Source organism: Sparus aurata, chromosome 12 (assembly GCF_900880675.1).
Source record: "Sparus aurata chromosome 12, fSpaAur1.1, whole genome shotgun sequence".
NCBI classification, from domain to species: domain Eukaryota; kingdom Metazoa; phylum Chordata; class Actinopteri; order Spariformes; family Sparidae; genus Sparus; species Sparus aurata.
The window spans coordinates 7,713,011-7,739,507 of record NC_044198.1 but is presented as its reverse complement, the minus strand read 5'-3'; the positions used below and the strand labels follow the sequence as shown (position 1 = coordinate 7,739,507).

At 43.8% G+C, this 26,497-nt stretch overlaps 1 protein-coding gene across 2 annotated transcripts in view; it reads left to right on the top strand.

Moving 5' to 3' along the window:
- The window catches only part of adra1ab (adrenoceptor alpha 1Ab), a 195,454-nt gene extending 181,990 nt beyond the window's left edge, over positions 1 to 13,464 (top strand). For both annotated transcript variants that reach the window (XM_030435687.1, XM_030435688.1), the window contains 2 exons: positions 2,676 to 3,945; positions 11,081 to 13,464. In XM_030435687.1, the coding sequence (XP_030291547.1) occupies positions 3,036 to 3,945; positions 11,081 to 11,535 (1,365 nt within the window). In that variant the 5' untranslated portion in view covers positions 2,676 to 3,035 and the 3' untranslated portion in view covers positions 11,536 to 13,464. The remainder of the gene's footprint in view (positions 1 to 2,675; positions 3,946 to 11,080) is intronic.
- Positions 13,465 to 26,497: the final 13,033 nt, after the last annotated feature.

The following is a 26,497-nucleotide window of genomic DNA, read 5'->3' as shown; positions in this document are numbered from 1 at the left end:
AGTGTTGCAGCATTTTCCTTAAATGTAAAAGATACAACAATAGACAAACCATAAACTGGCCCCGGCGTAATCAGAGTCTCTGGAAGCCCCAAGATGACCTATTGGGTCGAAAACACGTTACTGACGCCCTTATTAAAGATGCAATATGTAAGAATCGACCACCCATCCAAATAATACCCAGAACAAACAGGGGGGAGCATATCACCAGTTGTGGTTTAGCTAGTTAGCTCAGTTAGCTGTGCATCCAGCGGTTCAGAGTGGGACCTCACAGCACCAGGGGAGTGTTGGTTTTTACACCACTAGTACTGGAGCCTCAGACCAGGCTGGTTAGCATGCTAACTGGGCTAACTGGTTAGCCAGCTAAGCTGGAACCAACTGTCAGAATTCTTATCATTCAATCATTTTGGACCCTGTTTTTAAGGAAAAAACGTATATTCTTTCTACAAACTCTTTAGATATATTGTGTTTTCAACATGATTTGTCGACATAATATATTTATCAATATGACCTTAAATGAATTATGAATGCTTCGAAATTATGTATATAAATATATAGATATATATCTATATATATATATAGATATATATAGATAGATATATATATAAACACCATAACATTTTAATGCTCTGTCCATATGGATACAAATCAACCTGTGAATAGAATTTTTTACTTTTTGTCTGTTCTCGACACAGACTCGACATTCTTCACTCAACAAGTGCTGTTCTCACTTCAGATCTAGAGAGATGCACAGGCATGACAATTCCCCCATTGTTTAAACGTGAGAGCATGCCGTGTCTGCTTTTGAATTTGTTTTGGTATCTCATGACTGCCCACGCCCTTTTTGTCAAAACAGAAGCAGCTTGACAACATTTCCATTTTGCCTGATCATGCTCCTCTCCCGGAGGAAGAAAATATATGAGTAAGAGGCGCTGAAGACTCTCAGGGCGGGGGCTGGAAAGCATTTTATACGTCTAACAGCTGTTCAGCTCCATGTCACAGAGCCGCTGTCGCCCTGCCCCGTCCATACTAATACATGCATGAATGAAACATGAAGAGCTGTAAAGGAGTTTAGACTTCAGAGAGTGTGTATTCAGCCTCAGGCCAGGCGCCAACACAGCACATGCAAATACAATATGTCAGACAAGAAGCTTCAGGACGTTAATGTGTCACCTGTGTCAGACTCGCTGCCCTGATTTTTACCTCAAGCAACGGTTTGTCTTTAAATTCAAATTGCACTGCCTTAAGGCAAACAGCACTGTGCTGCAGAGCTTCTGAATGACATCCTCCCTGTTTAATATCGTCTGACCTTTGTTGGATTGTTTCTGCTCGTTTCTCTTTTTACATCGATTTCCTGCCCAACACTGCTCACAGTAGTCCTCTCACCCACAGGTGGGCCGAGGAAATAAAACTTTTTAAACGCGGCTAATCTCTTTGCACAGGCACTTCTTTGCGCCGCGCCGAGAAAAATCTCATTACAAGCGAAAATGCATTCCAAATATCATCCCCCCCCCCCTTCGCTCCTCTCCTGAAACAATCCGACATATCCGTTCAACACCTATTTCATTTCGATTCACCCTCGGGCTACTGAACCCAGAATCAAGTGTTTATTTGGGTGAATTTCGTTCTACCTCGTGGTGGGATGTGCGGTGATCGAGAGCCTTTGATCCAGCACGAACACTCGACAAGCGTGACTGCTCTCCGAAGGCTTTATCGCGGATGCTTTTTCATTCTTTTTCTTCCTCGCCGGCGTTTATCTCACTCAGTGACATCCCAGATCTCCGACACGTACTCTGAGAGCGGTACTGATTGGGACTATCAGCGGCCGGAGCCTTCGCCACGGAAATATAGTGCCCTCCTCAAGGTTCAATTCCCGTCCTGTCATCCGGCGGTTGAGTAAGAGCAGACACAAGACCTTCAAGGAAGTCATCACAGGCTCCGACTGTCTGCTCTGGGAAAAAAAATTGTCAACTCTTTTCATTTATCTTTGTATTCCCTGCATGACTGGCCGCTTTTCTCATAATTCCACAGATAATTTTCTTTTTTTGCCCCTTGGGTTATTATTGCCTCTGTGGTGTCCTTGTCTCTCCCCCTGTTGTTTTTGATTATATCTTGTTTCATCTTTCTCTCTTTTCTTTCCTAACCCTAACCCCCCACCACCACCAACCCCGCTGCTCCACAGCTGCCTCCTCAGAGTCTCTGTAAATAGATATTTTCCTTTAATCGACCTGCCTCATTAAATAAGGTTAAACAAAAATCGCATATTAATAACGGGATGTTTAATGGCTGCCAGCTTTGTGTTTGCAGAGGCAAAAAGACAAGTAGGCCTTAATGTTTGTGGGATGAAAAAGTAATTGTGAACGCCACTCAGTTCCCTCAACCGTAACCGCTGTTGTCTCTAATGCATCTGTAATGAAGGGTGAAAAATTAACAAAAAAGACAGACTGTGTCCTCTGAAAAGGAGCTATCGAGGGATATTTTTACCCTATAATCATGACGGGGTGCTGTGTGATGGGTTTTTCACCTTAAATGTGTTCTATTTTGTACGTATGACGTCTTGATGTGTTACCACGGCCGCCAGAAAAAAAGAGAAGGAAGAGGTAATGAGCCTGCTTCTAAAAGCCCTGGATCATGAAGGTGGTGTTAAATATACTTTATCTCTTTTCTTGTTTTAACAGGTTCCCTGCATTAAAGCCTTTCAGGATGGCTGAACATGACATCCCGAATCCATCAGCGACTGCCTCTTAAAACATGAGAATTTGTCATTTCGATTAAGATACTCTGGATTAAACATGACGAACTGTGCGGCGGTGTTTAGCCTCCCAAGTAAGACATACTGCCAAGGAAATCCCGGCCAAGGCCATTTGATTGGTTGAGCTTTGGCAAGAGCCTCGACAAATTAACTTTAGGGGGAGTTTATGCAGCAGGGAAAGCTTTCATCTTGTGCATTTGGAGGGTAGAAAAAAAAGAAGAGTAACTGGAGCTGTAGTGATTTAGGAACAGATGAAGAAAGAACTCGATACGCCCATCAGATTACAATGTTTCCTGCTGAGAACTTGAGTGTGTCCCCTGCGGCAGATCGCTGTCCCAACTGCAGCTCCTCCGCCCACCCGGAGGTGGATGTAACCAAGGCGGTGGTTCTGGGAATGGTTCTGCTGTTGTTCGTGGTGTTCGGCGTCCTCGGCAACATCCTGGTCATCCTGTCCGTGCTGTGCCACCACCACTGGCGCTCGGTGACACACTACTTCATCGCCAACCTGGCAGCGGCGGACCTACTGCTCAGCTCCGCCGTCCTGCCCTTCTCCGCCACCTCGGAGGCCCTCGGCAGATGGGTGTTTGGCCGGTCCTTCTGCAGCGTCTGGGCCGCGTTGGACGTCCTCTGCTGCACCGCCTCCATCCTCAGCCTGTGTGTCATCTCTATCGACCGGTATCTGGCCGTCAGCTACCCGCTGCGATACCCTGCCATGGCTACGGGGAGGCGAGGCCTGACTGCGGTGGCTGCTCTCTGGGGACTCTCGGCTGCTATATCTGTAGGCCCTCTGTTCGGCTGGAGGGAACCCGAGCCAGAGGACGAGACGGTGTGCCGAATTACGGAGGAGCCCGGCTACGCTTTGTTCTCAGCGCTAGGATCTTTCTACATACCTCTGGCTATCATCCTGGCCATGTACTGCCGTGTGTATACCGTGGCAAAGAGAGAGACAAAAACCCTCCGAAAGGGTAGTAAGGGCGACGAGGTAGAGACGGAGGGGGTGATGCTGAGGATACACAGAGGAAATGCTTCTCAGAAAGGGAAGCAGGAGGAGGTTACCGCGAGGCATAAGCGCACCACTTTTTCACTGCCGAAGCTGCTGAAGTTCTCAAGAGAAGAGAAGGCAGCCAAGACTCTGGGCATCGTTGTCGGGTGCTTCATTCTGTGCTGGCTCCCCTTCTTCCTGGTTTTACCCATCGGTAGGTACCGGCTAACTTATTCTGTGTTTATCTTGACATAACCCCTCATTGTGCCTTTTCATGTCCTGTAAGCATATTCAAGCACAAAGCAAAGGGTTTGTTTCTCGGGAGCAAATCCTTGGAAATCTGTCAAAAACCCTGGAAGGTTAACACTCTTTAATGTTTTGAATGGGAATCCTCAAATGCTCCTCTGTGCATCCGGATCAAACGAAAGATTCTGTCTGCAGGAGTGCCAATGCTTTTAAGACAAGTGGGGAGAGCAAGTTGTGAACTCCCAACATTAACATATCATTACCTTTGATAAGCGGATAAACAGTCGCTCAATTAGACATCCAGCATATACGGAGGAACATTATGCCTCATTCAGGGCTGTGAATCAGATTTACCTAGTTTCATCCGGTGTTTGCTTTCTTGGTATCCAGCTAACCTCACACACAAGGTGGTTTGTTACGTAACCATCTGGGAAGTTGTTCTTGGAAACTGTCAAGAAAAGGGCAGGCACTTTCATTAAAATGCTTTGGCAGATGATTCGCTTAATCATCTATCAAACAATCCGATCAGTAGGAAAGGCGCTACCGGCTCAGCCCTTTGATAATAGCTAGTTGAGATAAGATAAAAGTTCTCTCAACTAACTGGACACCTTCACTGTCGTTCTTTGCTCTTCTTTCAGTAAAAATACACTCAAGTTCTGATATAATTGATGCTGTAGAAGCTACGCTTACCTCTTGAGAAGCCGCCATTGTTGTTTTCTAACTAACAGTCGCTTCCCTCGCTGGTCATCTTACCTGAGCCATGCATGTAGCTGCCAGTAGTTGTGCTGGTTTGAGCACATGATCTATTCGATGGTTAAGTCTCAGGAATGTATTACTTCCACCTGGATTCAATAGCGCCTTTCTCCACCTGGCTTTCCATTTTGACAAGTGGCCTCTTGTGGTATTGCAGCTACAAATTCCTAAGCAGCCCAAAAAGCATTTTCCCAGTAGACCGCCATTATAAAACTCTTTCTGTTATACATTTTTGATACATGAAGGTTTTTTAACTGTAAAACTTACCTGGAGCTGAGCAAAGATGATTTAAAAAGCTTTGACATCTTCACCATGTAAAGTCTATGGGCCGAGCGGAACGTATTTTGGGGATACTCAGCGGGCTGCATAACAAGGAAGTAAAGCTGCACGCTACAGCAGTTTTTAGGCATATGGGCCGGGCAAGCCCCATCTTTGCATTCACTATCTAGGTCTACTTTAAATCTATGGTCTCCAGCAATTCCTGAGGGAAACATCTGTTGTTTACAAGCCAGATGCTAACCGTGTCCGACTGCAATGATTTTAATTTGCGATAAAGATCCGTGAAGCCATTATGTGTGAACGTTTAAGCACTTTTCAACCCCCATCCCAACCTCCCACACCACTTCCGGTGGTGTCGCAAAGACTGCATGAGCAACACGGCTACAGCTAGCAGCATGGCTTTTGTCCAAAGCAAAGACAACGGCAAGAGTCACAATTCATTCTAGAAACCCTGATCTCAGCGCTATAACAAGTAGCACCAGGTTGTGTTAATAAGTGGGCAGAGGTTCTATCTATCTCCTTCTCCACCTTCTCCGCCCCCTCCATCAGCGGGGTTCTTTTACTGTTTTGCAGTGTAGAGTTCCCACAGTTATTCCAGTTGTTTCACCGTTACCTGGGGATTGCAGTCAGGGTCAAACAATGCCTCTTCCTGTTTTGGTCGCGCAAGAGGAAGACACGCTTCCTTGCTGTGGCAGGCCAGGTGGCATAGTGGAAGCGCAGATGGTGACAGTTTAAATGTTTCTACAGCCGTTAAACTGTGCAGCCAGTATTAACTTTCAGGGTGTCAAGTTGAAGAGAAAAGCTTTTTATTGCCATTTTAAAACTAGTCAGAGATTGTTTTTTTGCTGTTTCTCCAGCAGTCTTTCTGCAGAGATGAGACTGCAGAGCGCCCCCATCCTGTGTCACGACACATTGGCATCACCAGTGGCTGTGGTTGTAGATGCAACAGGCATGAAACTTCAAGCAGAGAGTGCAGTTAAAATCTGCCTTCCAAGCATGGCACAGATAAATGTACCTATGATAAAAGAAACATAAGAAAGACATATTCATTTTATTGAATATTTAAGTGTCGTACAAATCAATCAATCTTTCATCTAGAAAACAGCTAAAAAAATCTTTTTTTCACAGTGCAGCGGCTGTAATGTTTTTTTCCATTCCGACGAACAGAAGAGTCTGAGTAATTCAAAACAGCAATAAGTTGTTCAGCAGCCTTCTGAGTTTTTGAAAGGCTTCCATAGAGAGGAGAAGTGAAGTGTTTTCAGTTTCCTCTGTCACTCAAATGCACTGACTCTGAGAGAAGGAGAGGCACAACATGGGACGAAAGTTAAAGGAAAGCAATGAACCTTGAAATGATCGATGGGCTGCAACTCTTTGTGAGCAAATAACGATTGTCTGATTCTGAATTGGGATTTAAATTATTCAGAAATGAATCAGTGTCATGATGAGAACATTAATGATTTAGTTGATACTCGGAGAGGCCGGCTAAATATACGAATAATAATATATAAAAGTATATAAACTGTTCATTAAAAAATTTGCCGACGCAGAAAACTGAATATAAATGAACTAATTAGGGATCGTGCTGTCATTTTCAGACGTCACTTTTGATATGAGCTGCAGTTAGCCACGTCAGGAGCTCAGCAAACGGTAAATGTTGTGTAAGCAAGATACTCTAGACTTTAGATTCATTACATTACACATGTATTCAGTCAGAGTCTGTTATCATAGATGTAAGAGAGGACAGAAACCAACCTTTTTTGTAGCCTAATCTAAAAATCGTAATTGCTTCTGTAATAACTCCTATGGTTTGACTGAGATAAGTGAGTGTCAGCGCAGGGCAGTGTGTGTTTAAGGGGAGCAGCCGGTCGTTACCTCCCCTGCACGGCGAGATCATAAATGAAACGCGTACTTGGTGCCATAAACTGTAATATTATTGAAGGAGGGAACCTTCCGTCATACAGGATGGGGGAGATGAAACACATCATCTTGACAAATACGTGTTATCTGTCACTCTTTCATCTGCAGGTGTGTACATTCGTAGGCAGCCACATTGAAGGCCCAGTGTGTAATCCAAATGTCAACTAAAGGGTCGCTTTAAAAAACTGCGAGCTGTTGTCCGTCTTTAATTGGTTAACGGCTCTTTTGATACGGGGATTAAATCTCCAACAATACCAACTCAAAGTCCGCCTGCTACTTCTTCCGGGGGTTTCTCAGCCGCACCACACAGTATTCATCAGTGGATGGACGGAGCTCGCTCAGTTGTCACGGAGATTCGTCTTTTTAACCTCCAAGCTTCGATTCGATAGCGAACGTGGGACATTTCTTCGGACAAGGACGCCGACCTTGCGCAGGACTTTTTTTGTTCAAGTTACTGTTAACGAGACAAAGAACAAACTTTCATGATCGTTTTATTTTTTCAACTTCATTCACACGAGTGCCGAAACATTCAGCCAATAGGTCTTTTTTTTTTCTTTTTTTTTACAATGCCAAGAAGACAAAGGTGGAATTGCACCTGAGTGAAGGACGAAATGAATGAGGGCTGAATTCCATGTGGCTGTTTTGATTTCAGGGTCCTGGTATTGTGCATGCAGTTGAAGCATGACACAATATTGGCGGTGTGTTGAAACTACATTTTTGTAACGTTGCAACTTCAACGCGACAACGCTGTGATTACGGTGTGGTTAGGATTAGGCTCAATACCACTTGGTTAGGGTTAGGGAAAGATCACGTTTCCCTATCCCCCCCCGCCCAGCCCCCCCACCCCCACCCCACACACACACACACACACACACACACACACACACACACACACACACACGTAATGTAAATCTGATATGGCACATGTTGTAGCCTGTACAAAGTGGTTTGCAGAAACACTGGCTGCCAGGATCTGATCCTGTTGACCAGGACTGGTGCGTGTTCACTCGCCGTCTCACTGTCATGACTAACTGGGACACTTGAAACACCTGTGCTTTTCATACCATGGCAAGACAAAATGTCTGCTGTGAAACAATTAGGCCCAATTATCTTTTTGGCAGAGAGCCTCTCTCACTGAATCTTTTGATGGGTTTTTTGTTTGGTGGACCCAAATAAGCAATTTAAAGGCGTTCTCTGGTGCTCTGAAAAACTTCAGCAATGTTTTGGGTGTTTTCTTCCATTTAGCATAATCTACATTGTAATATCGCGAAACACAGGAGAGAAGAAGCTCTAATCAAATTCGAATTAAGTGTAAAAAAATGTTAAAACAGCGTCACCAGCAGCTCTGTGAGGCTGTACTTCGCCCTCGGGGTGCTTTGAGCTAAATTCCAACAACGACAGTGCTGACATGCTAATGTTTGGCCAGCAATATTTGCTTTCTTACTTTACTTAGTTTAGCATATTAGCATATTGACATTTGCTAATTAACACTGAACACAAAGAACAGGTTGAACTTTTAAGTGTTTATGAAACACTCTCTGTGAGAGCAAACGAGACCATCGGCGAAAAGACTGCTGTTTTTATACAGTTATTATTAATGCCTGTGCTCGGGTCCGATCACATACGTCACATATAAAGTCGCATATAAATACATTTCTTAATCGCTGTGGCAATCCTCCACCTGTCACTCGCTAGCAAAGATCTTTATGACAGATTGTGCTTCTGTCAAAACAGACTAAAATCAACAAAAATGGAAAGTTCCTCGTACTCACTTTACGTCAGCGGTGAGACTTTACTCAAGCACTCTACAGAAGTGCAAATTCGAGGCACTTTACCACCATTTTATGCAGCTTTGTACTTCTGCAGGCGTCCTGCTATCACGTCTAAAAATAAAGACTGAGCCTTTAACATGAGGTTATAACAGCCAGCCTCCCGTGGCTCAGCTGCATACCTATGTTGATACAAAAGCCGTTGAGGCCTGAACCGTTTGTATAATGTTCCTTGATAATACGTTTTGCTCTATGAACACATCGGAAAAGGACCTTGCACCTTCGCCCTACGTTGCGTCTCGACAACATATTTCGAGCTTCTCAGTGGGGACATCAAAAAATTCAATTACACGCAACCAAATAGAGCAAATAAACACCACATTGGAGCAGAATGGGCCCTGCTGCGAGATGAAATGGAATGAACCAAACTATTGCTCCCCCCTATGAAAGCTATTATAGATAACAAGCATGAGGCTTAATGGGCTGTAATGCTACAAGGCATCAGCCACCGTGTAGCATCCTAAGGCAGCCCGTCATCGGAGAACAGCTCTGCATTTCAATTGAGACAGACCTTCACGGCTCAGAGCGCAGCGCTCACTCAACCTCAGAGGCGGCGCTAGTCTGAGATTCTCAGACTGAGGGCTTGAAAGAACACAGAAGGTTTGATTTTGCATTTTTCTTTTGCACTTCAGATGGAAAGCCTGTTCTGTTATAAAGCACTTGCAGGTTTCCTTCACTTCAGAGCAGTGTGCTTGCCAGGCTCATAAAGTGAAGTGACTGCTGCTCATCAATGGCACCGTATATATTAAAAAAAAGGGCTGCTCTGAAGCATTGCTTCTCTGCAAATCAGTTTGCATATGAAAAACCATGGCTGTGACTGGAATGCAGCTTTTATCTCTTCCACCGAGGAGACAGATGGTCTGGTGTCGTCTGCTCTTAGTTAGCAGAGAATCTCTGAAATGTCTCCGCGGATCTGAATGAAGTCTGCTGGAAAATGAAGTCATGTGCCGAAGAAACGACCAATTAGATTAGATCGTGGAGCAGATGGTCTTTGACTGGCAATTTATAAAGCATCTAATGCTATAACTCATAATGGATGATTGCAGGCTATTATATCTTTTGTAGCTTTGGTTTTAATATCTATTTAAAGTAATTGCGCAAAGAAGCTTTTTTTTTTTTTTTGGGATTCTTGTTCTTAACAGCCAGTAATCATTCCTGATGATCTCACTTTTAAAAACGATGTTCCTAAATTGTAGTTTATGCACACCTGAGGGTAAGGAAGGTTCAAATGTAGCGAGCAAAGCCGGATGATTAATATTTCAAAGCTATACGTTGTGTAAAAAACTTGTTGACCTTTTTCCTCCTCTCACAACCCTTGTGGAACAGGGCGACGACATGTGAGCGTAACAACAGAAGCAGCACGTCTTCTTCTTCTTCTTCTTCTTCTTCTTCTGTTTGTTGGCAGATCGCAGTCAACTTCAAAGTTGCATAACGCAGCTTATTGTATTGGACTGTGTTCATGCTGTGCTTGAAAGCAGTTTGGTTTTGTATTGTCAGCTATAATTTCATTGCAGTCAATACTGAATATAATGTGCATCTCTAGTGAAAGTGATTAAAGGTGCAGTATGTAAGAAATGGCCACCTGTCAAATTCATGCTCAAAACAATTGAGAAACAGGTTAATGCTGCCAGCTGTAGCTGCTGTTAGCTCAGTTAGCTCAGGGAGCGAGTGGAGACTTGGTGACTACATTGCTAGCATAGGAGCTTTGAACTGGGCTGTCCTAGCTGGTAAGCATGCTAACTTTAGTGGACATCTGTGCAACATAGTCTATATACATAATGAATGTTAAACTGCTATTTTTTCACATTCTATTGAACTCAGTTAATTTTGAATGTTTTTCTTAAATAAAAATCCTACATATTGTACCTTTAAAAATAATCGTTTTTTTAATAATCTCTCCCATTTTTAGACATTCTCATGAAATCAACATGATGCAGATTTTAAATGCACTTATGTTTATACAACCCCCGTCCTGAATGAAGAGAAAACTGGGCGCAATCATTTGCAAACAAACTGAGTGATCCGACTGTGGTTTAACAAAGTGTTCCCGAGCACATGTAGTAATATCCTTTATACAATCATGTGTTCGCAAAGTGTTGAACCTCGGCTCGTCTTTGCTTTGTGACGACCGAGCCTCTCCAGGATGTCCCTCTCACACCCAGTCACCACACTATCACCTGTTACCAATCAACCTGTCGACCTGTGGAAAGCTCCAAACAGGTGTTTTTGGAATCAGGGTAGTATTATTATTGGGACTTGAAGTACGAGTAGGTTAGCGACTTCTTCCATTCCCATTCTGATTTATCTCTGTTTGTGTGTTTTCAGGATCCATCTTCCCGTCCTGCAAGCCTTCTGAAACCGTCTTTAAGATCACCTTCTGGCTGGGTTACCTCAACAGCTGCATTAACCCCATTATCTACCCCTGCTTCAGCCGGGAGTTCAAGAAAGCCTTCCACAATGTGCTCCGTGGTCGCTGCCTGAGAGCTGGGGGACACTTAACCGCCCATTCTTCCAGTCCAGGTCCCGCGTCCAATACCTCTGTCCTCATGGCCCAACACCGTGCGGCCGCCTCCTCGTGGCGTTGCTGCGGGGACATTTCGACCTCCACCTCGTCCGTCGGGGGTCCTGATCAGGCTCAAAGCGCACAGATCCAGAGTAAGAGCCTGCTGAAGGCGTGGTGTTTCTCAGCGAGGCGAACGCCGGTGCCACAGAACCCCTCCGGTCACAGATCAACCAAGGTCTTACGCCTTTCCCTCAGCGTAGCAGGAGAGGCTGTTTGATTGGCGTGCGGTGGGATCTCAAGCATCCGATCTTGTGCTTTGTTTCGCCTCGGGGAACGACTTTAACATGTAGATTTATATACTCCTCAGAGGCATCAGACTGCGGGGCCAGCCAGTAGTGATGAACCTCCACGGCAGGAAGGTTGCCTGAAGCCATGTGCCAGTGTAAATGCCTCTATTGTCAAATAATTTGGGAAAGTGAATGTATAATATTTTGTCTACACTCAACAAACGTCTGCTCTGACTGACAGGCAGCAGGATGAAAAAGGGAAATATAACCCTTTCCCGGTTAAAATTTGCCAGGCAAAGTAGTAATGACACGGGGTTCGAAAGGGAGAACCGACAGCGCTTGGCGAGGAATAAAAGGCAATCTTATTGAAATGACATTGTAAAAAGAACATTATTTCTTTAAACATTAGTGGTATTTCTGCAGATTGCACAAAAGCCTTCGGGGGGGCGAGACACCCCGGCGCAATTAGCATTCACTGACAGCTCTGAGAAAGTGGAAGCCGACGTAGGAGTGCGAGTGTCTGCGACGTCTGTTGAACAGGGAATAGACGCTGGCAGGCTTTGATTGTGAAATATTGCACAGTCAGAAAGAGGACGAAATATCAGTCGATATGCGGGTGTGGGACCCTTCAGTACAGTTCGGCCTTTGCTGTACAAAAGATGTGTCTAAATCAGCTTTTAACATTTGGGATCGTCACTTCGGGTGTCCTCAAATAATTAAAACAGTGTCAGATGTTTCTCTCTGAGTCTTAGTGAAGGACTGGCTCCTCTGTACTCTGTGGTTTTTTTTGGGGGGGGTTTTTTTTGCCAGTACAGTCCTCCAGAACTGTGTTTTCCCCCATGCAAATATGGGATGTTACATAATTTTCTGGGTGCTCGAAACTGACGCATGAGTAATTCAAACTGTGCCTGTCCCTGTCTGACATCTTTGTTCATCTGTAACCGCCATCTGCATGTTGTCTTTAAAGCCGCACTCTTTGATATTTTTCCGGGGCTTGTCGGAGAGACGGAAGAACTCCAACTCAAGCTGACAGACACGCAGTCCTGACAGATTAGCGGCTTATAAAGCAGTTACAGCTAACAAGAGATCGCCTGCTCTCACATTCAGCAGCTTGATGACCCCATTTGAGGCGTGTTTGTGACCGCCCGATGAACGTTGGTCGAATATTCCTTCTCGTCATTCTTGTTGGACCTGTAAGGGAAATGTCTTGCTGTTCGGTTGCCAGATATTCCACTTTCTTCGCTTTCTGTCCGCCATTTGGAGCTAGGCAGATCGTAAAGTCACTTTATGAGGGCTGTGAAACCAAAACAATTAGTTGAAAGGCGCCAGAAACGAAAGAGTGGGTGGACTCCTCGCTAAAAGCAATTTCGAAATCCATCAGCTATTGTCTGAAAACAGTTGAGCCTCTGGGAGCGATGGCTAATGTTTTGTGACTTGTGAATGTCTGAATGATGATATAAGGGCCATGTGACTTGTTATAGGCCAATGTTAAAAAGAGAATAAATAAATCATGAGATGAAATATATGTCCGTTTGAATGCAGATGAATTAAAAAGAGCTGTTCAAAGGGTAACTCCTCCCCAGACGATCGCCACTCATACACTTCACCTCTTCTGCTCTCTTCATGGACTGTTTACCCGCATGCAACTCAAGCCTGATGGACTCGGACCACAAATGGACTACAGATGGAAACCAGAATCCAGCAAATACAACAATCTCGGCCCTTTGCCTATTCTGCATTCAAGGTTCATGAGGATTTATTTGTCATTATACAACACAGGGTTGCATGACCAAATGGAAGTCTGTTGTTCCTTTGCACAACACAGACATACTGTGGAACATAAACGATATGTTACAATACAGTGACGATGACAAGGTTTTTGTCCTCAAATTAAAAGCTCAGCCTCTGAGAAAAGTAAACATTGTCCATCCGTTTTGTGTTTGAGCACCCAGCATCAATGACGTAAAAACACGGATTCCACTGTAGGGCTGCAGCTATCGATTGTTTTTAGAATCGAGTATTCTCCCGATTATCCCATCGATCAATCGAGTAATCCAATAAAAAATATTGTGCATTATTAAACAATAACACCAAATAATGCATATTGAAAATGACAGGCCTGTTAAATAGACCAAGTAATCGGCCTTTAGTCCTGAAAAAGACATACAGGTATTTATTCCAGCTCCAACACTTGGCCCCAAAACTAAGCCTGTTTATTGCAACTTAGCCATTTGGTGCATTCAAGTGTCAACTGACATTGCAGAAACAAAATAAATACAGTAATGTCAGCTTACTGTGGAACATGTATAACATGTAAAATTATGAAACACAACTAAAGGCTATTTGGCCTCAGTGTTGTCTTCATAAGACAAAAGAGGAAATGGATTGTATCTCCTGCAACAACAACCCATCTGAGAATAAAGAATAAACAAAAGTGTAAGAATAAAAAAATAACAAAAGAGGTGTACAATTTATTAAAAAAATGTAATGTATATACAAATAAATATAAATAAGAATTCCAGGCCATTTGGCTTTAGTAGCTGTAATCACAAAACAAACGGTGCAAAAAGGTACCTAGATGAGGTAGATAGGGCTGTGTATGTGTGTGTGTGTGTGTGGGTGTGTGTGTGTGTGTGTGTGTGTGTGAGAGAGAGAGAGAGAGAGAGTGGTCTTGATGCATTCGTGAGCAACTGCAAGCCTTTACAAGAGCATATGATTACAGTGGAGAAAAGTCAACATATGGACGTGCTCACAACTGAGGCTTGCCCTACGCTGTGAGGCAATGTTCCCAGCAGCAGAGAACAAACACCCTGAGGGTCTCCATGTTGCCGCGATACCCAGAAACGACTTTGCCAAGGTTGGACATCATGCTGCATTTGTTTTCCACCATGGCAGGGGATTCTCCTTCTTGGAGAGAGGATGTTCTCCGAAATACTGCAAGGCCTCCCTCTGCACCGCTTGACTTAGCTGCTCATCCTCGTCGAGTCTGATGATGATCCCAGAATACTGTTGACGAATGATCCATCTTTAGTAGCTGAACGGTCTTCTAATGTGGTGGTGGCTTCATTTCCGCTTTCGTTGGACTGTCTTGCTTCCTTTTTGAGAGCTAGTGCCACGGACTGAATTGTACTTTGGACCTTAAACACCTCTTCTGCAGGCAGGAACTTCAGTTTACTGAACCTCGGGTCCAATGCAGCAGCCAGCAGGACAGAGTTAGGAGCTTCAGGTTGAAATAAAAACAGTGCTTGCCATCTCTCTGTGATCTGTTCCGCCACATGAGCCTGGAATGCCCTTACTGATGCAGTTTCAAACACTAAATTTAGTGTTAAATCAGCTCCTCACTGAGGTTCCACTGCTCTGGCTTTAGATCCAGGTAGTGGTGTTTGGCTCTTGGATTGACAGCAGGATCGGAAAGAGCTGCGGTCACGGGCTTGGACAGCATGTGTGATATGTGCTGTTCCACCGAGTACTTACATCCTGAATCAACATTAGTGGTGGCATTCCCATTTGTTGCTGCTTTTCTTTGAGTTCTGTACAGGCCGGCTCACTCTTCTTAAAGTGTTCAACCAGGCATCTCGCACAAGCCACACAATTAGCGACGGTTTTGTAGTTTTTAAGTGCGCTCTGTACAACTAAATTCAAGGTCAGATTGTTTTCATCTTTTTTTTTAAAAAAAGAGATTCTACAGAGCTTGGACAAAGGGAGCAGAATAAATTGTCTCTTTTCCCGGAAAACATTCTTGCGACTTTGAATCAATGATTTTGCGATGTATGTCGGTACCAAAATGATCGTTCTGTCTACCTCTGTGTATGAATTCTTACAGTTGGTTCCCAACAAGGGTCTTTGGTATCATGTGGTGGCCTATCCATGCTTGGTCAGTGTAGTTTGGTAGCTGCCAAATAAAATGCTGTATGCAATGTGCTGCACTGCCCTAATATAAAAAGTTGGCTAGCGTTTGCAGCGTTTTAAAGTTGGCCGGCCTTAGTGATGGTAGCTAGCATTAGCATCGTCAACTAGCATTAACGCCGCCGGCTCGCGTCAGCTACAAGAAACTGGCAGCCACTTCCACTTTTAGTGGCTGAGTGTTATCAACAACACCTTGAAGTCCAAGTTGAGCTGTCATGGCTCCCACCATGGATCTCTTTTCTCGTCCTCCCTGTCGCTCCAGCTGGTCGGGCTGAACTACTGGATGGTGCAGTGGGAAGTGATCATCTGAAAGTCTCTCTATCGCAAACCTGTTATTGTCAGGTATAAAGTGTTGTTCTTGTAAATCTTTTTTCTGTTTGTATGCAAGGCTGAATTTCATTTTGTTGCCTTCTGATGGAAGGAAATTACAGTCGGGTTATTGTGTTCAGTTCACAAAGTCCCAGCGTGGCTACCTTTGTGATGTGCGGGAGGTGGATAAATATAAAAAAAACATGACATTTTGAAAAGGGTAATTAACTTTGAATCAGTTAAATCGCAGCAGCAGCAGAGGCAACAGAGGTTTTTGAGTCACCTTAAACAAAAGGCTGTAAGATTATCATGACATATGCCAGTAACCACGCGGACCCTCATTAACACCGGTGACTATGAATTCAAATCTGGAGTGAGAGCTCCACAAAGGCGATTGCACTGGATTGCATCGTACCTCATGGGAGTCTGCAACGTGTCAACCCACTCTGTCTTCAATGGAATTAAGTGATTTCATTAATTAGCCAAACAAAGCCCACCGAATCACGCAAAAGTACTACACAAACGCCACGTGGTCCCGTGTAAAGATAACGTGAGGGTTTCATTAAAAAACACGTCTCGAGCATTGACGGCCATGTTTCAGGCGCCTTATCTTTTTTTTTTTTAACAACTTCCTCTTCTTAGCTATTAATCCTCTGCTTCCTTCTGAGTTGTTTTCCTTTGCTGTGTTGGGATTAAAGGCACCCTACAGACATCATAACGGTGATGAATACCTGCGGGAGCTTATCAGAGAGGCGCAGGCTTGTTGACGGAATTTTCCAGAAGACAAATGATTCGTGGTTTTACAGTCGCCTAAGGTTGGGCCTCGAGAAGAGCTGCCTTCACTCTGCGTCCGAGGGGCAGCGTCGTGCGACAGCTGACGAGGATAACGGCGCCGAAACTCAACAACCTCCAACTGTTCACGTTGGTGTGGCCACTAATCTGTCTGCGATAGCTCATAAGCATGCAGCTCCGGGGTTTTCTAAGCCAAGGACTCGCTGCGCGTTACACTGCATTAGGCAACAAGTAGCAGAATTAGACGTGTCGGCTGTCCATCAGAGCGGCATGACTAAAGGGAAATACAATGGCACTTCACACTCGGGCCTGCGTCACATTTTCCTGCACTCTCATACAGTCGTTTTCTCTCCGAAGGCATAAACACGGAAAACTTCATTTCCTTCTCCGGGCGGCGACTCTTTCAGATGCTTGAATGTCAAGTCTGTGCACGCAGTCCCAATCTTTGCTCTTTCCTGCCTTTGCTAGACAGCACAGCTTTGCAAAGCAGATGCTGCCTTGTGAACAAAAGCAAAAAACAGAAACCTTGAAAACTAATGACTCATAGCGCAGTATCAGCACAACAGGGGAGAATCATCAAACCACTGCTTGCTTTCTGTATGTGTGTGTGTGTGTGTGTGTGTGTGTATGTACACCTGTTTGGATAGCTTGTGTGTGTGTGGGAGTGAGGTGCAGTCAAGTGGTGTAGTGTCTGCCATCAGTTAAGGTATTATTTATGGAAATAAATGCATCTGATTGCGATTAAACATGCGGCTCTCAATTTAAAAAAGGAAAGAAAAGAAAAGAAAAAGCAGCACAGGATTCAAACAGGGTTGCAGCTGCTGTCATAAGAAGGCAGACAATGTCGTGATGAATGGATCCAGGTTCCCACCACTTGAAGACAAGCGTGTGCTGTTCTGTTCAGCCTAATGAGTTGACTTAGCAAAGCGATGATTTCTAGATCATGATTAATAACGATGTGGAGCTGCGAGCGCAGCGGCCGGCGAGGAGTCGTGGCTTCATCTGGAAGCGGAAGAGGCCTCATTATTTGCAGTGCCTGAGATGTGGTTTGTGTTGTGTGTCAAGCTGGAAGACGTCCCTGAAACGTCCTCTCTCTCTCTTTTCTCAGCGTCTTCCAAGTGAGTGTGTGGCAATTTTTGAAGTTTTATTGACTCCCTCAGAAGCTCTCGGATGGCGCCGGCTGCCAGTGGGAAAAAAGTGAAGAAAAAGTTTTTGTAAGCACGCCACCCGCCGCATAATGGCTTAATGAAACTCTCTCATGTGCGAAAATGTGTTCAGGTGTAAACGCCATGACGCAGGTGTGTGTGTGTGTGTGTTTGTGTGTGTGTGTCCGCGCTGATGTTTGCACGAATGTGCCAAATTGAGCGGCCAACTTGTGGATGCAGCTCCTGGCGTCAGCGTCGTCGTTGAAATTGGCCAAAAAAAAAAAGAAAAAGAAAAAGAAATCCCCACAGTGTTGTTTACTTTAATTATTTTTTGTCTCATTGAACGTTAAGATGATACGTTGTAACACAAGAGTGATGAATTCATTTTCTGCCTGCAGGAATTAAAATGGACAAGGTTGTTTTTATTTTATGGTCGTTGAATTATTCAGTCCCGGCGCTTATGAAGTTTTGGACAATGGCCAAATGGGTTTTTTTTTTTTTTTATGTTCTTCCCTTACAGCAGATTTAAATATTTACTCAGTTTGATGGGCTGGACGTCAGCTGCATACATAATTGTTAAAGGACACAAATGAACAGAAACAACTCTTGATTTTTCTGTGGGCCATTAACAGGTAACATCCTTTAATCTCGGGCAGCTGTGGGAATTGTATTAAGGCTACCAACATTTTAATTTTAATAAGAATTTAACATTATTATGTAATGACTTAACTAGGTAAAATATCAAGGAGTTTTTATATACTTTATGTTTAGAATAGGTGCTCTCATTGACCATTTTTCCAGCAGCAGGAGGCCATTTTTAGGAAAACATTTCAGATAAACCAGCAGTTGGTCAAAATAATTAGCAACTAATTTGTGGAAAATGTGTGACTTTTAGCTGCCAAAGAGCCAGATATTTCTCCTCATGGGTTAGCTGAAGACATAAGAGAGCTGAAAGGAGAGTGAACTGACAAAAACACCTCCAAACAAATGCTCCTGTTCCCCCTGTTCTCTACAACCAAGACGAAAGACCAACAAAGTGGCCCTTCTCAGAGTAACGTCTTTATGTGGGCTAACCTGGACGTTAGCATCGCCTTGGTTCCCTTCTGCAGAAAATATGCCTATAAATAAGTTTGTTGTACTTATATGATTTGTTCAGCAAACACATGAACACCACCTTTATGATTTTTGAAGTGTAAATGAAAAAATCACCAGGAGTAAAGAGCTAACACTAGGTTATAAACAAACTACGTTGCGGTTGCATGACTTCAACATCATCACCACCAAGCTTGCTACTACACTGTGGGCCTACTTTGCACACTCTTCTATAATTTGATACGTCTGTAAGTTGTAAAATTAGAGTTAGAATAATTTGCAGGTAAACTCAAAATGTAAAGACGGACTAGTGAGTAGATGAGTCTCTGTTCGGTACGATATGACATGTAATATCTCAGCAGCTGCCTTTTTTGAGATATTAAAATGTTTTTTGTAATTGAAACTTAGAACCGAACATCAAAATATCTTTAAGTTGTGTTAACCACGGATCTTATTTAAGTCATTTAACAGAAAAAAATACACTGACTTTAGGAAGAAGACTCATTCCTTTAGCACTCTGACGTATAAACAAGCTAGCATAGTGTTAGCTAAAATGATACGGTGTTCAGCGGCAAGTTAGGCTCTTCATGACTAATCCAATCCAAATGGATTGCTTTAGCTAGCTTTTCGGGGGATATGGTGCAACTTTAGCATATACCTGCTGGAAGAAACAGCATAGACCAGCACCAAAACACAACATATGCTGTTTTTTTCCAGCAGGGATTTCACTAAATACATGCTAAATATTCTGAAGTAGATAAATATAAATATGGGGGCTAAGGTATGATCACATTATCCTGTTTAGGTTGTGACATGTTGTCTTCCCACAGTATTAAATTCCCCAAAAAGATCGTCGAAGCGGAAAGTAGCAAACCGCTAACTCCCGCATTGGTCATAGCCCAAACTACACAGGTTATCACGGGATAGGAATAACACTGATTTACGATTTGTGAACATCGGCGGTCTCAGGACCGCGTGCACGGACTCAATATGCACCTTCATTATTATAATTGGTATGTTGCGTTTGGTGACAGTGCGTTATTCCTTGCAGAGCTCCTCCAGACTCCAACCTGAGCTGAGGTCTAATCATTCAGAATATCTCCAGGCCCCAGTGTTTGTGTGCAGGTCCTTGAAGATGTGAGAGAAGAAGGAGTCCTGCAGCTGTTCCATTGACAGCGAGGCAGGCGGCGAATCTGCAGGCTCGGCACCAGAGCGGCGACTGAACAGGAATACAAACACGTTTTTTTGTTTTGTTTTGTTTTGTTTTCCGATCAATACGTTGCAGCGAGGCACGATGGTTTTGCAGAGGCTCAGGAAAAATTGAGCTCTCCCCGGCTTTTCCCCATTTCTCTGTTACTTGGGAGCGGATTATGATAATAACAATAAAAGTGTGATAAATAAAAACAACACAAAAGGATTAAACAAATGACTCCACACATTCACTGTCGAAATAATGAAATTAATTAGCACCTTTCAGTGCTGGCATTTGGAGTTATTAAAGCCCATTGTGTGCGCAAGGGCCTTGGCATATGTGATTTGAACGTTGACAGCCATGAATACATATTAATCAGAAAAGACTTAAGTCTCCTGCATTTTACACTCATGTCACTGAACATTTGTTTTAAAGACTGTCAGCTGCCATCTGGCACACTCAGTTCCGTCTCCTGGTTGCTCTTGATTTCATCAAAATACCCTTCACATTTCAGCTATTTGCATGAAATCTCCATTTTTTATTTTTTGCCTCAAATTCTGCAGCTGTCAAATTTTCAATAACATTATTTCACAGTGAGCGAGCTAAGTGATGGACTCGTAGGTGTAGCACAGCGACAGGCTTATGATCAAAGATTGTGGAGGTGAAAATGAGGCTGTATTGAAGCCACAGGTCCATTTTCGAGCGTGAGCCATGTTCAGGGGCTCGTTTTTTTTTTTTTCTAAAAGCCAGGCTGAGCTTTAAAAAGGTCAGCACACTTGTCCAAAGGTCGGCACACTCGTCTGGTCACGGCGCACGCAGAGTCGGGACAGCTTAAGTGGTCCGCTCAAAAAGGAAAACACTGAGATGACAGTGCGGCGGAGGGTTTCGTGTGCAAATCTCATGTCAACCTTGAGACCGTGTTGAAATAGTGTTTATCTGAAGAAAAAGAAGAAAAACACTGATGGAGGCATACTTTATGCGATAAAACGATGCAGACTGACCACAAAAACTCAAGGCTGTCTGTGGACACTCAAGGAAAACCTATTATGCTTTTATGTTTTCTCCCTTTCCTTCAGTGTTTTCTAAAGTGCTCATGTGCAAGGTCTTGAAAGTGAACACAGTCTGGGCCTGAAACGCCTTGTCAGAGTTCCCACTGAGTCACAGAGTCACTCGTTTGTATAATAAATGCCTAGTTGCTAGTTTGTTGTTAGCGGCGCCGGCTCAGGTGTGTGCGAGCTGACCAATCCGAGCAGACTTGGTATTGGGGGGGGGGGGGGGGGGGGGGTCAAAGTAAAAAAACATTAATTGACTTGACTTTTTAAATTATTTATGTATTGGTTTATTTATGTATTGCCTTGACAAATGTAGTTTGAGTATGACGAGGAAGACCATTTCATTAAAGCATCAATCAATGGAGGGGGCAGCGGGTAGAGCAGGTCGGCTAGTGATCAGAAGGTTGCTGGTTCAATAAAGCGGTTACAGACCATGACATTACATAAATCAATGGAAAACTTGCCACCCAGGGGACTCGAGCCACATTTTGGCACTAACATGACTTTTTTTATTTAGAGCATACTGAGCAGAAAAAGAAGTGGATAATGCTGTTTCGAGTAGTTGAAGATGTTTTTTTCATTTTGCTCTGGAGTGAAAGCACCGCTGGAATCTGTTGGAACAGCCGCAAATCGAAGCTGACAGCTGAAATGTTTCTAAAGCACCTCTCGCATCGAACGCGAGCCGCAGATATTTGGATGGGGCCTCTCCCTCCGACAGTGACTGCGATCTCTCCACAACTCTAACCTGCAAAGGACAGCAGTTCACAGCCCTCTGTCACGTCCTTATCAGACTCGAGTTGTGTCTTTGTGCGCGGGGATTGTTCTCCCCAGGGTCTGTGGGGGCTCTTCCTTAGACTTATAGCTCAGGTGAATCAGAGGCTTTAAAATATCCATAGCTGGGAATGTGAGTATGAATGCTCTGCCGCCCGTGATGGACCGGCGCTGTCTGACTGAGCAGGCAATATCCTCGCCCGAGATAGGCTTCAGCCACCCGTGACCAGGATAAGTGTGGATAGAAAGTGGATGGACGGGTTGAAGCTGTTCAGATGATAGAAACAGTGAGTGTGGAGAGAACGATTTAACTTCCAGCTCGTGCCCCCCACTGTGTCGTCGCTGACACGACACGGACGCCCACCAGAGGGCTCCGTTTGCCATTTACTGTAAACAAGAGGGGCCACAGCAGATTGAATCATCTCTCTATAAAAGCAAGGAATCTCTGTCTGTCTGTCTGTGTGTGTGTGTGTGTGTGTGTGTGTGTGTGTGTGTGTGTGTGTGTGTGTGTGTTTATCAAATATCTTTGCGGATCAGGTTTGACTGACCTGAGAGTTTCAACATGGCTGCTGCGTGGTTCAAGGGTGTGCGATTTCGCATTTGTTTGGACTGCAATGATAATAAATAAAATAATATATTAAAATAAATTAATAAATAAAATAATAAATTATTTCATAAATGCTTTACAAATTCCACAAGCATTATCCACCAGAGCCACCACAGTCACGTGCGCACTAGAGCCAATCACTGCAGAGCCCACCGCGACCCCCCACCTTAAGAAACAAGCAGATTTATACCTGCAGCGGCGCGAGCTGGACCGGGATTTTGCCGCGGTTCGGTCCTGTTCTGTTCTGTGCATCTAAACTGACTGTTGTGGATTAATGAGACTAAACGAGTCCGGGCCGAGTCTGTTCGGGTCTGAGGAGATCCGGAGACACGCGGACAACAAAGTGGAATCGGAATCTGTGGATGTTCGTGTGTAGCTAGCTAGCTACACGGCGCACCTCCCGAGGCGATGGACCGGACGCAGGGTAAATAATGTTCGCCACGCTTTTGTGCAAACATTGCCGTCACGTTTGCTTTGTGTCTGGTGCAGGAAGAAACGGTAAAAAATGGCCTTTATCATGAAAGTGTCCAAGCAGCAAGTTTGGTTGCTGAGGAACAGGGAACGTTGTGGAAGGGACGCAAGCGGTGATACAGACAGCGACAGAGATAGTGAGTTTTGAGAGTTGAGAGATTTGTGACATTTAGCGTGTTTGGAGTGTATAGTTAGTGTGTTATATGGTGTTCAGTGTAGTCGGGTTTTTTTTAGTTGTGAGTCAAAATAAGGAGGTGAATTGTTGAATGTGGAGCAGGCAGGAATGAGCTGAGGAGCCTGAGGCATTGCCTGCATTTAAATGTCAATAGTTACATATAAATTTGTAAATTTCAAAAACGTATGCACAAATTTAGCAAACAACAATTTATATTTGCATTATAACTAATGCAAAATTGGTTCATTAAACTGTTTGCGATTTTCACAGTAAAAAATCTTACTTTTTCCTACTCTGATTTTATGTTATTTTGTGATTTTAGGTCCATAGTGTTAATATAATATGTCAAAATGAAAAAAATAACTGTACAGTCACACATGTGAGGTTGTGCTGAAAATAATGACACCAAACAAGGCAAGGTAAATAGTTGTAAGGTGAAATATAATGGTATAATCAAAAGTACTCAAAAACAGCCAGTAATATCCCTGACGTCCCACCTTCAAACACAGCTTCATTTGGCCATCCATGAAAAAGCTACTTAACCTCCCACTTTTCCATAGGAATACATGTTTCCTACGGGCAATGCACTAGTTTCCTGAATAAGACTAATCTCTCCTGAAGGAAGTGCAGGTGAACTGGAGTTTGGCCTCTGACCGTTTGCCTTTTTTGAAATGCAAGCTACGATTCCAACCCTAAAGCCAAACGAGAGGAAAACACAATTCATACCTCCTCTTTTTAAATCTGTTGTTACATTCAGTGTATATTTTGTCATCTCGCCTCACACTTTCCCCCATGTGCCTCAGAGGAGCGAACATGAAAGCGCTTCTGATGTCGAAGAAACGCTTTAATGTTGGAAATAGTTTTAATTCACTGCAGTTCAGGAAATTGTGGGTTTTTCTGCTTGAAAGCTCTCGGGAGCGGGGCCCGGCAGGTCGGTGTAGACGGTTACCACATTTTTAATTGTGGCTAATTTTCTATCAATCCAACGCGAATTTTACTGCGACTGACGTATTTTTAAAGTTGATGCGTTTTACTCTTAGGACAGTAAATGCGCTAATATGAGTGATTTATGATAACAGCAGCGGAAGGTGTGCTATACAGGCAGACTCACTACTGAAATGATAAGGAGATCCCACAAGACGGTGGCAGAGGAGGCGAGGAGAGGCGAGTTAACAAGATGGCAGCACTGCCACCTAGTGGGCTAATATTTAATGAACCCTCCCTGTACTGGTTTGCTGCATACAGCACGCAGTAACACAGTGGTCCATGGTGGTTGTGACGTCACCACCCTGCTGGAGTGAGCTGTCAGATGAGCAGTTTTTATGTGACCTGGTTATTCGGTCAGGCCGGAGACTTGTCCCAGCATGCACCGAGCACGAGGCCTGTCTGTCACAGGGGCTAACAGACAGGAAAGAAAACACATTCGCACCTACGCGCAATTTCGCCTTTCCGGGTCACCTAACCTAACCTTAATGTCTGAGCCTGTCAACGGGAAACACACTTAACAGCACACAGAAGGTCTCAGACGGCCTCACTGAGTTCAGGACAGGACGGTCTGACTTTGACAGAGTCAGCACTCAGCCGCTTCAGAGGTGGAGACCGCCAATCACAGTGTTCAGTTTGAAGGAGCACTTTGGAGTTTTGGGAAAGAAATTATAATCAGAGGAGAAAGATCCTCACTGGCTGATCTTTGTTTCCGGGACTGAATAAACGGATTAAACAAACTGACCTTTAAAAGGACAACACAGTTTCATACTGTTTTACTTTCTTTATATGTGGCGGACCCTGCCACCTTTTTTGCCTCAAACAGTGATCTGAGGACCTTATTTTTCCTCTGAGGACAGCTTGTTTATTCAGTTATGGAAAAAATAAATATTTCCAAGTTTGTATTATTACCCCGTTAATACTGTAAATATTAAAATTTTAATATTGTTACAAAACAACATTAGTGCCCCTGTTGATTTTGCAATGGCTACATGATGGAGTTGATTCAATTATGTTTCCAAAGTGTCTGTTGCCAGTTCAAAACCGTTCAGATCAAAAATCAAGGCCGCTTCAGGCGGAGTGCTCATTGTATCGTCTGACAGCAGAGGCGTGCGTGTGCGTGGGCGTCAAAGACGACGGTGTTTGAACATCCTTCAAAGAAACCATCCTTGTCACCAGGTCGCATCAATCTGAGCACAAATAACACACATTTACCCTTTCAAATTGCAGTGCGCACACCAAAGTGCAGGTTTGCAGTTGGTTAAGTTGACTTTACTCACAAAAAAAATGTGATAAAGTGATTATTAACATATCAAGTTTCACAAGCTAAAACGGTTTAGCAAATTAAAACGATTAGTCTACCATACTTGGTCGTTTTGAGGTGAGCGGTTTCCGCAGGGTTTTTCTGTGTGCAGGTAGTGGGTGACAAAAATAAACACATCTTTTATTAAAAGATCACGCTTTGGGTTAAAATAAGGAAATACATTTATATCAAGTTACGTGACACATGTAACCTCAGTCAAATACACGTGAACCTCAACAGTTGACTTTACTTTGTCAGATTTGATGGTTGATGTTTCATCTGTTAACTTACAGATGACTTTTGGCGTCACCCTCAGCCTAACACCAGTGTCCGAGGTGAAAGTCCTGTATTGTATTTGCTTGTCCTACTCTTCCCTACGCAGACGTGCTAGCTTTTTATCCAACATCCTCTGGCATTTTTTCATGCGTGACGTTTGGACACATCTGTTCTGCACACGACTTCACAGGGAGCGATTAGAGTCACCTGCACGGAAAGCTGGACTTTGGCGTCTGTTCTGCACGCAATTTTGAATTTTAAAGAGGCGTCGTGCGCATGCGATCTATTGAAGCGACTGGGCTGAACATCAGGATAAAAGTGGGCGTTGTGATAAGTGTTTGTGCCATTTCAAATAGTTTCTACTGTCATTGGAGTTTGTCTCACAGGGGTGGATATCACATCGACCTGGTTCGTTTGAAGCATGCAAACACTTTAAGACTGTGTCAGTACTGTTCGTAAGTTTAGTTTTGGATCCACGTTCTCTGTCTGCTCCAGGCTTGTCCTGTCATGTTTGCTTCTGTGGCTTTCTTTCTTTAAACCACGAAGAAAAACTACTGTACGACATCTGTGTTTACTACGGTGTTTTCAGTCGGAAAGTGGAGATCAAGTGCAAACACTGTCACAGTCAGAAAGACTTATGACTCAGCGCTGTTCAAAGAGGCCCATGTATTTTGGACAAATACATGATGCAAACCTCTGAACTCTATAGCATGTGCGCGGTCCGATTGGAGCGTGATGTAACCGGCGGGGGCCAAAACCTTTGCCAGATGCGATTCCATCATCCTGTTTGTCTCTCTGTCGACACCGTCTAGCATCAGAACCAAACCACACAAAAAGTTATTTTCCCAAAGAGGCAGTTATTTTGTTTGTTTGAGGT